Genomic DNA, 18,251 nt, shown 5'->3' on the forward strand with positions numbered 1-18,251 from the left:
TTTGCTACTGAATTCGTTAATCTTGTAAAGTTATGGTTTAGAAGTTAATATATATTTATTGATAGTTTAGAGACCTTACATGTATATTTATACGGTAGAAAATGATGGATTCAATTAAACCCATAAAATACATAATATTTCCACTTTTTTGTTATATTCGTAATTTTTATTATTTAATCATGGTTAAATAGACATGTTTCAGCTAGCTAATTTCATAAACAAAAGTTGTTCGGACTAGGTGTTAAAGGTAGACTAGAATCTATGGATCAACTTTTATGTTCTCATCACTAAACTCATTGTATCAATTATAGTTTTTTTGTTGTGAAAATATTTTTTTTTTATTAATCATCACGAACAAATACATTTATAGTCTGTAACCCAGCCAATCCATCCCTATCTATGCATCTCTCTCTCTCTCTTCCTCTTTTATTACCTATACATTTTTATATCAATGCTACTTTCCGCGGCCTATTTGTATAAGTTTTCTATCCAGATTGTCCCTTTGCTATGTTTCCCCACCACCACAGAAACTAGGAGTCCACCAAATAATATAGAGAACCAGGTCTCTATCTATTCCTACAGTTAATAAGCGAAAAATAAAAGTCAAACAATATAGGGAACCAGGTTCTCTATATGTTCCCACAGTAAATAGACAATATATAAAGAACATGCAATATTTACATAAAACCTATATACCTTAGTAGGATTTCAATTCCGCTAAACCGAGCAAACTTCAGATTACAACCTATTGCAATCTATGAATTAAACTCTTAATACCTCATCCCTTACAATAACTCTATTTTAAGCACTTTGCAATAACTTTATTACAAAGCACAAACCTTGACTAACTCTAGTCAAGAAACCAAATCAAACAATGGTTGAAACATGTCCTACAAAGACACTTCTTGTAAGTAGTGTAGGATTACAAATGATGAGCAAAATTACAAAGACTCAACAAACCTAAGGACATAAGATATCTTCAATCTCTGGATCGGGTCCTTGAGGTTGTAGCATCTTTATTCTTGAGAGAGAGCCTTGAAGGCTGTGGTGGCTAGCACTTGAGAGAATGTGATTTTTGGATTTGTAAGTATTGAATGAAACCACTTGCCTCATATTAATAATATATGAGTGAGGACATGAGAGATGATGCAAGGGAGTGTCCTTTAGTTTGGCCTTAGCAAGATATAGTTGTGTTGTTGTATTGCTATCAGATGGTACAGTGCAACAACTTTTATAATTGTAGAGTTGATTGAACGATGACCAGAGGAACTAATCCCTATTTGTTCCCTCTGTTATTCCCTTATTTGATTTCAATGAGAACTGAACCAAACATTTAACTAGTTACTTTGAATGCAAGGGAACTAATTGTATCAGGTTCCTTATATGGTATCATATTACTGCACAAGGCGAGCATGATATTTCATCTCTAATGGAGGATTACGAGAAATTGGAGGATGTTCCACCGTGTTATCACATATTCTTCAATGATGGGGACCCTCAAGAAGATGAAGATGCAAAAGATGCTCTACTTGAACTTGAAGAAGGGGTAAAGATAACAGTTGACGCTTTGAAAGAATTAAACTTTGGCACTGAGGAAGAACCGAGGCCCACTTATCTAAGTGCTTTACTAACAATCGATGAAGAAAGAACTTATATTGAGTTACTCAGGGAGTATACGAATGCCTTTGGTTGGAGTTATAAAGAGATGCCTGGCTTGGATCCCAAAGTAGAAGTCCATCACCTTGCGGTCAGAAATGGTGCTTGTCCTGCTAAACAAATTCAAAGGCGCTTTAGGCCAGACTTGGTTCCCCCGATTGAAATCAAAGTTAACAAACTCATCAAGGATAGATTTATTTGTGAAGTTAAATAACCAACATGGGTTTCAAATATTGTCCCTATAAGGAAGAAGAATGGCCGGATTCGAGTGTGCGTTGACTTCAAGGGTCTCAATAATGTATGTCCCAAAGATGAATTCCCCTTTCCTATTCCAAAGCTGATGATCGATGCTACTAATAGGTACGAGGTAATGTCATTTATAGATGGCTCATAGGGCTATAACCAAATTTGCATGACACCAAAAGATGAAGAGCTTACAACATTCCACACACCAAGGGTATTTATTGCTACAATGTAATGTCTTTTGGCTTGATTAACGCTGGTGCTACTTACCAAAGGGCTATGCAGAATATTTTTGATGACCTTCTCCACAAGAATGTTGAATGCTATGTTAAAGACTTGGTGGTAAAATCAAGAAAGAAGATTGACCACTTGAAAGACTTGAGAATGGTGTTTGAGTTGCTCCGGAGGTACCAACTTAGGATAAACCCATTGATATGTGCCTTTGGATTTACTTGTGGAAAGTTCCTTGGTTTCATTATCTGGCATCGAGGGGTCGAAATTGATCAAGCCAAAGTAGATGCAATTTTAAAAATGCCTGAACCTCGGGATATTTATGAATTGAAAAGTCTACAAGGAAAGTTAGCATACCTTAGGAGATTCATCTCAAACCTAGATTGGAGGTGCCAACTATTCAGTTACCTCATGAAGAAAGGCGTTCCTTTCAAGTGGGACCAGGCTTGTAGCAATGCCTTTGAAAGTATTAAAACTTACTTGATGAATCCTCCAATTTTAGCAGCCCCTATATCTGAAAAGCCATTAATACTATATATTTCGGCACAAGAAAGTCTTGTTGGAGAGCTATCGGCCTGAGAAAATAGTGAAGGGAAAGGAAACTCCCTTTACTACTTGAGCAGGATGATGACACCAAATGAACTAAATTATTCACTAATTGAAAAGTTATGTTTGGCGCTAGTCTTCTCAATCCAAAAGTTAAAGAACTTTCAAGATCCTGTTGTTCGTCTTGTTTCTAGAGAAAATCCCATCAATTTCATGAAAAATCTGTCCTTAGTGATCGACTAGCAAGGTGGTACCTCCAGTTTTAACAATTTGAAACTGTGTACATCCCTCAAAAGGCTGTAAAAGGACAAGCATTAGCGAACATCTTAGCAGATCACCCTATACCTAATGATTGGGAGCTCACTGATAAACTACCTAATGAGGACTCAATTGTCACTAAAGTTTAACCTCCATGGAAGATGTACTTTGATGGTGCTGCACATCGCGGAGGACCTGGTGCTGGCGTAGTATTTGTCACTTCTCAAGGTGAGGTTCTGCCTTACTTTTTTGCGTTGATGCAACTCTGCTACAACAACATTGCTGAGTATCAAACATTAATACTTAGGCTTGAAATGGCTGTCGAAATGAAGCAGATGCAATTACATGTCTTTGGTGAATCTCAGTTAGTAATCAACCAGCTTTTAGGTAGTTACGAGGTCAATAAACCTGAACTACGCTCATATCATGATTATGATAAATAGTTAATAGGATGGGTCGGTGACGTGACTATTCAACATGTGCCTAGGAAAGAAAATAAGTAGGATGATACTTTAGCTACCCTAGCTTCATCATTAGCCCTGCTTGATCAAGCGCAAGTTACTATCTACCAAAAATGAGTAGTACCACTGCCAAATGAGGGTGAAAGTGAAGAAAATAAACTCGAGCATCTAGTCACTATTTCAGAAGCTGAGAAGGAAGAATGGAGACAACCCATTATTGATTACTTGAGCTACAGAATAATGGCAAGCCATTTGATAACAAATCGATGAACAAAATTTGTGATCTCTTTGGCTTCAAGAAACATAACTCTTCTATGTACAATGCTGTTGCCAATGGTCTAGCTGAGGCATTCAACAAGATTCTGTGTAACTTGTTAAAGAAAGTCATCTCCAAATCCAAATGAGATTGGCATGACCGTATGGAAGAAGTGTTGTGGGCATACAAGGCAACTCACCAGACACCAACACAAGCAACCCTTTATTCACTTGTCTATGGAGTCGAAGTCCTTTTGCCACTTGAGCGTCAAATATCTTCATTACGATTAGCTATTCAAGAAGGGATCACTGATGAAGAAAATGCTCGACTTCAACTGGAAGAGTTGGAGGTACTTGATGAGAAGAGGTTGGAAGCTCAACAGAGTCTTAAATATTATCAAGCTCGATTGTCTTGCGCCTTCGATAATACAGTTCGCCCAAGATCCTTTCAAGCAGAAGATCAAGTTCTTGCCATACGAAGACCCATTATTACTTCTCATAAACCTGTAGGGAAGTTCACTTCAAAATAGGATGGGTCATACATGACAACTCAACACACACCAACACAAGCAACCCCTTATTCACTTGTCTATGGAGTCGAAGTCATTTTGCCACTTGAGCGTCAAATATCTTCATTACGATTAGCTATTCAAGAAAGGATCACTGATGAAGAAAATTCTCGACTTCGACTGGCAGAGTTGGAGGTACTTGATGAGAAGAGGTTGGAAGCTCAACATAGTCTTGAATGTTATGAAGCTCGATTATCTTGCGCTTTCAATAAAAGAGTTTGCCCAAGATCCTTTCAAGAAGGAGATCAAGTTCTTGCCATACAAAGACCCATTATTACTTCCAATAAACCTGTAGAGAAATTCACTTCAAAATAGGATGTGTCATATACCGTGCAAGAAGCTTATCCAAGTGGAGCCTACAAGTTGGTTGATGCAGATGGCATAAGAATTGGCCCTATCAATGACAAGTTTTTGAAGAAGTATTATCCTTGAAGTTGCGACATTCCTTGATGCACAAGCCTAAACTGCATGTTTCTATGCTCCTTGCCGCACGAGTCTAAATTGGTCCTACACTCCTAGATCACATGAGTCTAAACTGTGTATGACCCACCCAAACAAAAGTTTGCTAGGTTGAAAACCTCGAAATAGGCAACCTAGGCAAAAGTTAGGACATAAACAATAAGTCCGCTAGGCTGAAAACCTCGAAAGAGGTGGCCTAGGCAAAAGTTAGGACATAAAAAAACTCACACATTCTGAAATACTACCCCGTTCAAAGAGTCATCCCTTGAAAAAGAACCGTGGCCATAAGAAAAAACAAGAGGGATTATTTCTACCTAATTATTTTTATTTTTGTTGTTTTTTCAACACATATAAAATAATACAACTAAAATAGCAGGAAATCACCCAAATAGTCTCTTCACCCCACGCTTAAAATTGTGCATTATCGCTGATGCACACCAATAAATACAAGAGGGTAAAATAAACTCCCTGGTAGGCCAAAATCAAATCATTAGCAGCTCATGGGGTACTCAGACTTCTCCCAAACTTGGTTCTTTTTGCGGGCACCCCATACTTAGTTCTAACCATCTCACTTGCTTTTGATTTATTCCAATGGCTTTGCTTCCCATGATCCTAGAAAATAAAAAAAATGACATTACAGAATAATACAATAATTAAAAAAATAAAAAATAATAAAGTCGGGTTGTCTCCCAACAAACGCCTGATTTAACGCCACGCCACGACATGAGTCATTTTCTACCTCCACCTCGAGCTTATGAATTGAACCCCAAGTTTTGATTCAAGCATATGATTATGCTCTTGGGGCGGTACAAATTCTTGCTAGTAAAAAATTAAGTAAATTCTCATGCACTTTTTGGCTCTCGCCCGAGGAGTGCCACCTTGCCGAGACGTCCTTAAAATTTCAACATATAAGGCTCATCTACCTCTTTCCTTGACTCCTTTTTATGCTCATAAGGATCAATTCTCATTTCACAATCCGAACATAATTTGGAGAAGTGTTTGGAATGAGGTCCAACACGCTCAAATACTTGAACTTCAAGATTTTCAACCTCCTCGATACAAATTATACTAGAGTCAGCTAAATTTGTATCCTCAATGTCAATACATGACTCTAGTATCATTTCTTCAACATTCACATCATCAAATTCTAGTTGGTCAGAGTGTTGGTGTTCTACTCAGGACCCCTCTATTGGCACCTCAAATTTTGTCTCTAATCCACGCTGTTGTTGGATACTATCCATAATATTAACTTGTTGAGCATAAAAGCTTCAACTATTTGACTCACTTGAGCCTCCAAGTTGCGAATAATTGCCTCTTGCCTTTGTATCTGTAGTTGTGGTTCATCATTAGTTTCCACAAGGCACCTTAGCATATCTTTAATCTCTTTCAGGTCATCATCCTTGGGTTCTTTAATCCTCATCATTAGTTTCCACAAGGCACCTTAGCATATCTTTAATCTCTTTCAGGTCATCATCCTTGGGTTCTTTAATCCTATTAACTTAAAAAAAAGAGTAGAATCATCATAGTAAATGGTTGGGAGAGAATAAGACATGTAAGCACAACTATAAAAGTAACCATCTTGACCACCACATATATGACACATATTCCACACATAAGATTGAGTTGGTGCATATTGATAAGTGTAGCTTTTGACCACTTATTAATACCTTTTTACTTTTGTTATAGTCCAAAAGAATTGATTTATGTTCCCAAAACTAATGAAAGCATGAAAATTGCAGGAATGTTGGAAATTTGGGCTCATATGAGGAAATCCAATTAAAAAGGAGTGTTCTGATTCATAAGGTAAGAAGGGGTGCAACAAACAAGAAGTGTGGTCCGTATAAGCATTTCTGTCATGGAATTGTGTGGATTGCACATGGAATTGTGCGGCTGCAGGACCTCCCGAGGGACATTTTTTGTCAGCGAATTTTGGGTCACTATAAATAGACAAGAATCACATTTTTAGGTCAAGTTTGGAAGTTCTAGCAGCTATAGCCATTGTAGTTTTCCATTTTAGAAAAGTTGTGATTAATTTGGGATTAAAACATCATAGTTTATCATTTTAATTTTATATTCTGGGTTTAATTAGTATTTCTTCTTTGTTTTCTTCATTTTCTACTATGAGTAGCTAGACTTTTAATAAAGTTGTGACCCAACCCTAGTGTGTAAACCTTATTAGTATTTAATTTAATGCTTGTTTATGATTGAGTGTTTTTTTTATTTTGCTTGTTTATGCTTTAATTATAGACTTAATGGTTGCAAACATTGATTCATGCCTTTTTGACTTGGTATTTACTTGAGAAAGAGGGACTTTGTCTAGGAAACCTTGGTTGACAAGAAATTGGGCAAGTTAAGGATTTGATTAGCCTAATTAAAAGTTTTGAACTAGAGATAGGACAAACCCGACTTGAGCTCATATCAACTATTTAGCTTGATACCCATTTGGGCTTGAGTAAGACAAATTGAGCAAAATCACTCTATGACCGAGAGGTATTAAGTGGGTAACTTAGAGTTGAGAGCTATAATTCACTCCAATCAATAAAACAAGTGTTAATGTACTTAAACTATTAGGCGAACACCTAGGTAAAGGTCACTGCCCTAGGCCTTTTAACCATTTGGTAAAAACAACAAAAATAATTACTCACTTTCTAGTTTCTTCTCCTTACTTTACAATTGCTAGTGTTAATTTAGAGGTAGAAAATAAAATACCTTGTTTGAAAGTGCAATTTAGTTATTTCATTTACTCTCATCAAGTGTACACCCTAACATCCATATTAACTCCCCGTGGAAATTGACCCCGACTCTTGTTGGGTACTATTCTTCCAATAATCATTTTCACTCACTATTGAATGCGTATTGGACGCAGATCAATTTGTGTGCCCATTGCCAAGGAGTTAAAAGGGTTTTAGCTATATATTTGAGTATGTTTTTGGAATATCTTCTTTCCCTTTCATGTTACTAATTTGTTTAAGAAATTTTAGGTACAACCATGGAGAACAATAAGCTCGAAAATTTGCCTTTGGGAGAATTGGACGGCGAGGAAGAACAAGTAGAGGAGGTACCTCAATAGCCACAAGCCAATCGGAGAGGTCGGGTACCTCATGAAAATGTGTCTATTCTCCCACACCTCCACCACGAGCGGCTCCATACCGCGTATTGCCCAACGAAGGTTATGCAATGCAATAGTCCCACCCCGTATTAGGGTAGGTAACTCAAATCACCATTGTGATGCTCACTTTGCTTGAGCAACAGGGTTTCTTTACCGGTGTACCAACTCAAAATGCTTATAAACATTTGAAGGGTTTTGTGGATACATGTTGGGGGAGCAAGAAAACTGATGTTTCTGAGGATGCATTGAGGCTAAGGCTTTTTTCCTTCTTTTTACGGGGGAAAGCTTTAGATTGGTTGGAATGATTGCGGACCATTCAATTCACACTTGGGATGAGTTGGCGGAAAAGTTCATTGCTAAGTTTTTTTCTCTCGGGCACATGGCTACACTTTGAGATGAGATCTTGGAATTCAAGCAAGAGCCGAGTGAACTGCTACACGAGATATGGGAGCATTATAGAACAATGGTTAAGGAATGTCCCAACAACAATATGATGGAAAATATGATACACCAAACATTTTATCGTGGGATTAGCACAACCAATCAATATGTAGTGAATCAACTAGCCTGTGGGAACTTTATGACTATGCCTTATGCGAAGGCACGTGAAATGTTAGATGAGATGGAGGAAACATCCCCGGCTCGGCAATCTCGGGCCAACGTTCCACAAGGTGATCCAAACATGATCCACCTCCATAAAGAATTGCATGACCATGGGCAATCCATTGCCGAATTGACCACTACTATGAATCAACTAGCAAAAGCTCAACTTAGTCAAGTGCAAGCTCCTAAGCAAGTACATGCTATGGATGAAGGGAATGTTTTGGTGAACAAGAGGAGGACTAAGGGTCCACAAGTGCAAACTCGAGTAGAGAAGTATGTGCAAGTTGATGGTGGTTTTGAGCAAGACGATTCTTATAATGAGCAAGAGGAGGAAGTGCAGTGCAATATATGAATAATTTTCAAGGGCAAAGAAACAACTTTCAAGGCCCAAACCAACAACAATGGCGATCACAAAATAATCATGGCAATTAGAATTCTAACAATAAATGGAATTGGCATAACAACAACAATCAAGAAAATTGGAGTGGAAACAACCAAGGAAATTGGGGAGGCAACAATCAAGGTGGTTGGAGTAACAATTAAGGCAACCGGTGGTCGGGTTTTCAAAGGCCTCCGATGTATCAAAACCGAGCAACCCACCTCCTTATTCTTCCCATAGGTCAAGTTCTTCAAACAATGAGATAAGATGTATTGAGAATATGTTCAAGCAAATGATGGAAAAGATGTCAATTTGGATGCCCAACTTGCCTCGCACAACACATCAATTCACAACCTAGAAGTTCAAATGGGGTAAATCTCTCAAGCTTTAAATTCTTGTCCAAAGGGGGCACTACCAAGTGACACGGTAGTAAACCCAAATAGTGGTAACAATACGGGGTATGCTATGACAGTTATCACAAGAAGTGAAAGAGGCGGTAATGCACCCACCTCAAGTTGAAGGTGAGTTGTTGATGATGATCAAATGATACAAGGCGAAGAGATCCCGAACAATGTTGTTCAACCTAATGAGGAAGTTCAGATTGATATTGATGATAATGTGGAAGAGACTCAAGAGGAGGTGAACCCGTCTAAGCCTTCACCTTCATACCATCAAAGACTTTCCAAGCAAAATGGGGAGAATCAATTCAAGAAATTCATTCAAATGATAAAGAGTCTTTCAATTAATGTGCCATTGGTCGAAGCTTTGGAACAAATGCCGGTTATGCAAAGTTTATGAAAATTTTTGTGACAAAGAAGAGGTTGATGAATTTTGAAACTATCAAAGTCACTCGTCAAGGGAGTGAAATTGTTTATTCAATGGCTCCTAAGTTGGAGGATTCCGGTGCTTTCATGATTCCTTGTAAAATTGGAAGTGCCGAGTTTGCTAAAGCTCTTTGTGATCTTGGGGTAAGTATAAATTTGATGCTCTATTTGGTTTTCAAGACTTTGGAGATTAGGCAACCAAAACCTATCTCTATGAGATTACAAATGGACAATCATATCATGAAAAGGCCATTGGGTGTGATTGAAGATCTTTTGGTCCATGTGGATAAATTCATTCTTCCAACGGATTTTTTCATCTAGATTGTGAGGTTGATTATGAAGTGCCAATCATTCTTGGGAGACCTTTTATTGCTACGAGTAAGGCTCTTTATGATGTTGAAGCCAGAGAACTCACTTTCTGAGTTGGTGATGAAAAAGTGGTATTCCATGTGTGTAAGTCCATGCGGCAACCAAATAGCAATGAGGTATGTTCTTTTGTGGATTTGGTGACCGATGTCATTGTTGATGGTACAAGTGCTACAATTAATATTAGTGATATGTTGGAAGCCGTCTTGCTCAATCAATGTTAGTTTCATTTTAGGCCATATGTTATTATAATTCATCCATGTGTCAATGTGGGGTAGATCTAAATTGGGTAATCATAATACATGCTCTAATGGGATTGAGTTAGTGAAATTTCATGTTTTTACCATGTTACCATGTCTATTTGTGCAAGAAATTGAAAAATCTAATTAGAAAAAATATGAATGTTCGTAATTTTTGAAAATCTGCGGCCGCACTTGAGTTTGTGCGAACCTAGATTAGGAAACCTGGGAAACTTAGTGAAGCAAGGGATCTGCGGCCGCAATTTAAAATATACGGACTGCATATTTCTCTTGCGACCGCAATTCGACCATCGTACTGTCTTCAGAGACTCTGACCTTTGAGAGTCTGAAGTGCGGCCGCACTTGCAAATTGTGTGGACCACACTTCCTTTCTCCGGCAGCACAACCAAATTCTAAGGACCACAGTTCCTTTCAGCAGCCGCATATAAAAAATGTGCAGACCGTAGAACCCAATACATGTATGCCTGTGTTTTAATCACATCCTCACTGTGTCCCCATGTTCCTCCCTTGCCTAACTAAGTCCTGAATATGCTGAATGATGACCTACAACTAACAATCTTTTTTGCTTTGATACAGAAAATGGTTTGATCATGAGGTTGAGGCGACACTACAAAGGGAAAAGATGAATCTTTTAGGTGTCGAGGCAGAGGTACCTTGCCCCTTGACCTGCCTAAGACCATAAAAAGGAAAGCCACATCAGGTAGAGGGAGAGGTGCAGACCTTTACGGGGTGAGTTCCTATGTCCTGTCTAGGGAAGTATTAGAGGGAAACTCAGCCTCTGTTCAGGAGGAGCAGCCAACCACATAGTCGAGGCCACAAGGGAGATACTAGATCAGGGATGAGTCTTCTTCATCTCATAGCACCTTTGAGGGGTTGGAGAGTGCTAGTCAAACCTCTGAGCTAACATCTACACCACACATAGAGGCACAGACTGCACAAGAGATCCTCGATGATGGGGAGAGGTGTAGAGAGATCAGAAAAGAAGGAGATATGGGAAGATAGGTTCTTTAGTTTGGCCGCCTTCACTGATTTTAGTATGTGGTGGCAAGTGAGATCGTTGACACTTGAGAGACAATTCTTATTGAAAGATTTGGAGAAATACAACCCGGTGATCTTGAGGCAGTTCAGAGCAAGAAAGGATTGGATGTGGTTTAGACATGATAATGAGAGAGTTGAGGATGCCAAAGAATACCTCGTTTGAGAGTTCTACGCTAATGTTGCTCACATCAAGAAGAGGACAAAGGTGACCAAAGTATGCAACCTCAAGGTGAGGTTTGATCAGCATACATTAAACGCGTACTTAGGGTTTGAGGACTTAGAGCTTAAGGAGTATCTAGAGAAGTGTGTAATGAAAGAAGAAGTCCGAACTTTGCTAGCAGAGATTTTAGCACCACCAGAGCCACTACCATCATGGATTACTGTTGGGGTTCCCATCCACCAGAGCACTTTGAGTTTCGAGGCGAAGGGGTGGAAGACCTTTGTTTGCAGTAGACTTGATCCGTGCCAGAACGAGACTCACCTGCCTTTTCTGCGGGTTGTTCTTGTGGCTTCCATCATGGTGGGTACCCAATTAATGTGGCTGCCGTAATGTCGGCCAACATCTAATTGATAGCACAACAGACTAGCTTAGCTACCCTTATCCCAACACTATCACAAAGTACCTCACAGATGCAAAGGTAGAGTTGAGATCATTTGACACCAAGGTAAAGCCAAATAAGCCATTTGACTGGTATTCACTAATGGATAAGACCAGCCCAAAGAAAAGAGCCAACCTTCTACCACCACAGGCCAGTTTGATGAGTCGATAGTGAGGTTTACTAAGATAGTTGACATTCCGACCACCTCTGTTGAGCCCTCCTCTAGTGCTGCTACTATGCCTCCGCCATCATCCTCAGCTCCTACCACAGCCCCCAAGGTAGCCCCTGCTCCAGCTCTGAGGCTAGTGCCCAAGCCTACAGCTCCATTATCTACTCTGCGAGTCTCCCAGACATCGGCGAGTCTCAATAACTGGATGCAGATAGCTATTTTAAAATTGTCTGACTTATCTAGTACTGTTGCAGTGTAGTCCACTACACAAGCACCACATGCCTCCTCTGCCATTGATAAGACACTCAAGAAGATTTTGGATAACTAGAAGATGATCATGGACATCTTGGTGCTGCGCGGGTTGGTTATTGAGGAGTTGGGAAAAGAAGTGAAGAAGATGAAGAAGTCCCAGGAAAGCAAGAAATCAGTGGAGAAGCTCCGGAAGGAGGTGGCCAGACTTGCGACAACAAAGGATCTACCTTTTGACATGCTACTTGACCCGCACCAGTCTGCCCCAGGTCCCTCAGCACCTGTACTAACTGGCCAGTCTAAGGAGCCAGATCTTGCCTCCAACACTGCTGAGGCAGTGCGTGCGATGTTCACCACTCCCGCCACGCCTAGATTTGATGATGAGATAATAATTGGCTGATCCGGTGGGAGATGATATTGCTAGGGACACTGAGATGTCCAAGGATCCTTAGGGAGTTTTCTTCACCCTCTCTTCTTTCACTCTTATTTTGTTAAGCATTGGGGACAATGCTTACTTTTATTCGGGATGGGGGGAGTTTATTTTATACATTGACACATTTGGACTGTAATTATTTGATGATTCTCTTTTTTCTTTCTTTTTTATTTGTAGTTATTTATCTTTAGTAGCTACTGTTCATTAGCTTCTTTATTTTTCCACTTTAGTTCTTGTTTTGTTAGTATCTTCTTTTTATGCTTTCGTAGATAATAAGCCTTTGATTTTCTTAATGCTACAGTTCTTTCCAAAAGTAATTTTTGTGTGAACCAGGTGACTCGTCCCAACAATGGATGGCGTGACAATCTTCTCAAGGGAATGAGTCCATTTTAGTGTTTAGATAATAATAATAATAGTAGTAGTAGTAATGAATAAAAGGCCCAATCATGTCTTTCCCGAAAAAGAGTTATTCATGCTTTAGTTAGTATCAACACATTTAACTACGTGCTTATGGTTTTAAACAAGGATTTTTAAAGAAAATGTCTCTACTTAATGACTTTGAGACTCTTGAGTTAACTTTGGTAATCATCAAGTGGTTAATTGGACCATAGTGATCTTTAACTTGATTGTGGTCGTTGTAGGCTCTCAACTCTATCCTCTTTTACGATCTAGTTGCGTGAGAGGTAAGGTGATTTGTGGCTAGTCCAAGTACCCGTGCGAATGGCTAGAATTTGCCCGAAATGTGCTTCAAGGTGAAATTCTAAGTTTTGCTTGGTTTGAGAAATGATTATAGGCTTTCCTTGGCACGTTTGAGCTTTTATTTCCATCCAATGTCGTTATCCCTACTCAACCCCCTTTGAGCCTCTAGCATCTCTCAATTGATAACCATATTATAAGCCTTTACACATTTTTTCGTGATCCTCTCTTAGCACCGGGACTTTCCTTAATATTCTTATGAAATAAGTGGCTTAAAGCATATGTTTGGGGGAAAAATGAGGAATTTGAAAAAGGTATCAAGGTGCAAAACGATAAAAAAAAATGATTTCTATGAAAAGAGAAAGCAAAAAGAAAAAGAACAAAAAGAAAAATGCAAAAAAAAGAAGAGAATAAGTGGAAGGGTGATGGATTCAAAAAGAGGTAATGATCCCTAACATAAGCATTAAGGGAGAAAAAGAATTTTTTTTCCGGAGAAAAAAAGAATTAAATGAAAGAAAGAGTGATGTCAAGTCTCTCTAGCCCCCAATAAAAAAGGACTGCCTCTAAAAATTGATAATTGCGAGCCAAGAAATTAAAATATGGAGTACTTAAGGAAATGTGTAATCACTTACCCATAGGGTATCCTACCCTAATTTAAAAGCCCTCATTACAACCCGAAAGAAGTCCTACTTGATTTCGAATCGAGTGAACTTACATTAGTGATGATCGACATGAGGGTCTAGCCTATGGTACTTGAAGCCGTACTTGTGATATTCTCTTTTGAGAGAAGAGTGATCCTTTCATGAATATTAAGATTTAATTCTAACTGTTGAAGTGAGATTGGAAAATGGAGGGTAGATGAGGAAGAGTTTGGAATCCACCATGACCTATATGATAGAACAAGGGTCCTTGATGAGTAAAGTCAATTCTTGAAGCTCAAATGTCACATTAGAACTATATATGCATGAATATTTGACTTGTCATCTTGTTGATAATGCATGAGTAGTGTGGGTAATTGTTCGTCCCAACTGAGTATGAATGATACACCATTGACTCGCTAAAATGATCTTTCACTTTGAGGAGGTGGGAGCTAATCTATTTGCTTGAGGAAAAGCAAAAACCTAAGTTTGGGGAAGTTGGTAAGTGTGGATTTTGACCACTTATTAATACCTTTTTACTTTTGTTCAAGTCCGAAAGTATTGATTTATATTCCCAAAACTAATGAAAGCATTAAAATTGCAGAAATATTGGAAATTTGGGCTCTTATAAAGAAATCTGACTAAAAAAGAAGTGTTCCAATTCATAAGGCAAGAAGGGGCACAACATACAAGAAGTGCGGTCTGCAGAAGTATTTCTACGGCCGCAGAAGCAAGTGCAGACCGCAGAGTTCCCCTGCAGCAGTGGAACTGATTAAGAAGCCCAACAAAACTTGTAGTAGAAGTGCGGACCGCACATAATTTGTGCGGCCGAAAACATGGTCCCCACTAACAAGAATTCAAAAAGTTTAGAGAGTTTGCAACTGACCAAGACTTGAAGCATTGCCTAATGCGCGGACCGCACATAAATTGTGCGATCGTAGAAGATATATCGCAGCCGCAGACCGAATTGTGTGGCTGCAGAATCCAGTTCCTTGTAGATTCAAAGAATGTGCGGATCACACATGGAATTTACGGCCGCAGATAGACGAGATCACATTTTTAGGTCATGTTTGGAAGTTCTAGAAGCTGTAGCCGTTGTTGTTTTTCATTTAGGAAATGTGTGATCATTTTGGGATTAAAACATCATAGTATATCATTTTAATTTTATATTATGGGTTTAATTAGTATTTTTTCTTTGTTTTCTTCATTTTTTACTATGAGTGGTTAGACTTTTACTAGGGTTGTGACCCAACCCTAGTGTGTAAACCTTATGGGTATTTAATTTAATGCTTGTTTATGATTGAATGTTTGTTATTTAGCCTTGTTTATGCTTTAATTATTGAATTAATAGTTGCAAACATTGATTCATGCCATTTTGACTTGGTCTTTACATGAGAAAGAGGCACTAGTCTAGGAAATTGGCTAGTTAATGATTTGATTAGCCTACTTAAAGGGCTTGAATTAGAGATAAGGAAAATCCGACTTGAGCTCATGTCAACTATTTAGCTTGCTACCCATTTGGGCTTGAGAAAATCAAATTGGGCAAAATCACTCTATGAGCAAGATGTATTAAGTGGGTAACTTAGAGTTGAAAGCTATGATACACCCCAAAAAATAAAACAAGTGTTAACGTACTTAACCCATTAGGCGAACACGTAGGTAAAGTTCACTACCCTAGACCTTTTAACCATTTGGTAAAAACAACAAAAATAATTACTCGCTTTCTGGTTTCTTCTCCTTAGTTTATAATTGTTAGTGTTAATTTAGAGGTAGAAAATAAAATCCCTTATTTGGAAGTGCAATTTAATTATTTCATTTACTCTCGTTAAGTTTACACCCTAACACTCATATTAAACTCCATGTGAAAATCGACCCTGACTATTGTTAGGTACTATTCTTCCAATGATCATTTTCATGAGTGCGGATTGGATGTGGATCACACATAACTCGCTCTTGAAAATATTTTGATAATTCTGCCACGGGTAGTTTCCTTCACAATATGCATGAAGAAGATCAAAAGTAGAATTACCAACATCAAAACTCCCAGAATTTCAAGATGTCATGTCTCTCAAATCAAAAATAAAATAAAATAAAATAAAAGTTCAAACTTGACACTAAGCAATATTTACAACAATAACTACACCATTAGTTCCCCGGTAACAGCGCCAAAAATTTATCACGCCCAGCTCTAGTCCTAAAAATAATAAGTGATCGCTGCAAATATAATATGGTCTAAGAGTCCGGATTCGAATCCCACAACGAACTAATATTTTGTTGTAACTGTTAAGTATCACTAAGAAGACAAGATCAAACAATTTTCAAACTATAAATATCAAGATTCTTATGTCTAACTAATTAATTAACAACTAAAGTAGTAAATTAACAACTAGCGATACTAAGGGTTGGAGATAAAATTAAGGAGGCCTAGAGTTATGATTTTCTCAAATGTCATAATCCTTTTTGTTGCATCTCCTATAATTTTGTGTATGAATTCTATTGATCATGAGCATTCGACTTATTGTAATTCTCTCTCGAGCAACTACAATAATGTACTAGTCATATTCTCTCGAATTACGCTGACTTGCACTTTTTTACCACTCACTACGATAAATTAAAGCTTCGTTATCTCTGATCCCGCTTTTAAACTTGCCATATTGATCTCTCATATACCTCAGGAGTGACGCTGTTCGACAACAACCTAAATATGCACTCTTTCTCAAGCAATATATAATAAATATGCACAGTCAATTATGAGCTCTTTAATTAACTAAAATAAACACGTAGTTGAACAAGTAGGGTTATTGAAATATAACGGGAATTAATCCTCCAAAAGGTTCCACCAAAACTCTAGATAATAAATTTAGCTATTCATAATACTACGTAAAATTACATTACTTAAAATTATAACCAACAAGAAAAATCGGAAGAAGAAAGGAAAACTCGTGGTTGAATCTTCCTCCATGCTCCTAGTGTGTTCTCCGCTCCTTAGGTGTTGTCTAACCCTAAAGTAGTGTCTCTCCCTTTAAAAGGACGTTTTATGATGTATTTATATCAATTAGGGTTGATGTGGTGCGTTCTCTCCTAATTCGAAAAGGAAAAGTTGAGTCGCGTTCTAGGGTTGGTGCAATGTGCGCTCCCTAGACACGCTCCCAGCTATTTTTTTTTTCTCTTTTTTGTTCTTTCACGTGCCAGGTCCAGTGCCAACCTCCATACTTCACTATTTTTTTGTTTATTTCCTTGGCCATTTCGTGCCTACCTTCATCCAATGCACCAATTGTGGAACGCTCCCAGCTCTTTCCTCTCAACTTCTTTTTGAATCAAATCATCCGATTTTCTCCAACTTCCATCTAAACTCATTCTTACATTCAATAAATATGTAATGAGCATATTTTATATTTATAAATATGTAATATCCCACAACTCACATACAAAATGATATGAAGCTATACCCAAAATCATGCATTTTCCATCATTTATTAGTTGCAGAGAAATTTTTAAACTCGATTTCAACCACAAATTTATTCTCAAAGCTATTTCAAATCACCTCTAATCTTTCTTAAAATTTGTATATTTACTCATATATGTATTTTCAATAAATTCCAACTATACCCATTGAAAAAAACGTTTTTGCCTATGTTTTTGAACTTTAATTCCAAACTAATCCAAATCACATTCAATCTCTCTCAATTTTGGTATGCTGGTGGTATTTATATGTTTTCGACGAATTCCAAACATACCCATTGAAAAGAAATTTAGCCTATGTTTTTGAATATCGTATATCATTGCTAACTTTTTTATGGCTATTTTTGGTATGACTAATTATTGGTAGATATTATCTATTTGTGACTATTCTAGTAGTTTCCTCAATTTTTACACTGTAGTTAGATACTGGGCTTTTGGGTGGTCTTGGGCTAACATTTCGAAATCATCAATCCCATCCAAAATCTATTAGTACAGTGTCAATAGTGGAGATTGAAGAAGTGCCAAACCCTAGTTTGCAGCAATATTATGCACAGCTATTTAGCAACCACACTCTTCTCCTTCTCTATTCAATCCCTCCCCCCTCAACCTTCAAAATTCCCCCTGGATTTTGAAATAGAAATTCATTTTTCTTCTTCTAATATATTTGAATTTGAGATGCTATGGTTTTAAAAGTTTATAGCTTTGTTCTTTTTCGGTGTTTGATTAAGTTTTTGGTTATGAGTGAAGG

General features: G+C 37.9%; 2 protein-coding genes across 2 annotated transcripts; both read left to right on the forward strand.

Annotated features, from left to right (window-relative positions):
* The first annotated feature begins 3,814 nt into the window (after positions 1-3,814).
* Positions 3,815-4,180, forward strand: LOC138878351 (uncharacterized). Its single transcript, XM_070158017.1, has one exon. It carries the CDS (start codon positions 3,815-3,817, stop codon positions 4,178-4,180), a length of 366 nt encoding a protein of 121 aa, XP_070014118.1.
* A 12-nt stretch (positions 4,181-4,192) lies between these two features.
* Positions 4,193-4,534, forward strand: LOC138878352 (uncharacterized). The gene has a single exon (XM_070158019.1). It carries the CDS (start codon positions 4,193-4,195, stop codon positions 4,532-4,534), a length of 342 nt encoding a protein of 113 aa, XP_070014120.1.
* The last annotated feature ends 13,717 nt before the right edge of the window (positions 4,535-18,251 follow it).

The sequence above is a fragment of the Nicotiana sylvestris genome, chromosome 9 (genome assembly GCF_000393655.2).
Source record: "Nicotiana sylvestris chromosome 9, ASM39365v2, whole genome shotgun sequence".
NCBI classification, from domain to species: domain Eukaryota; kingdom Viridiplantae; phylum Streptophyta; class Magnoliopsida; order Solanales; family Solanaceae; genus Nicotiana; species Nicotiana sylvestris.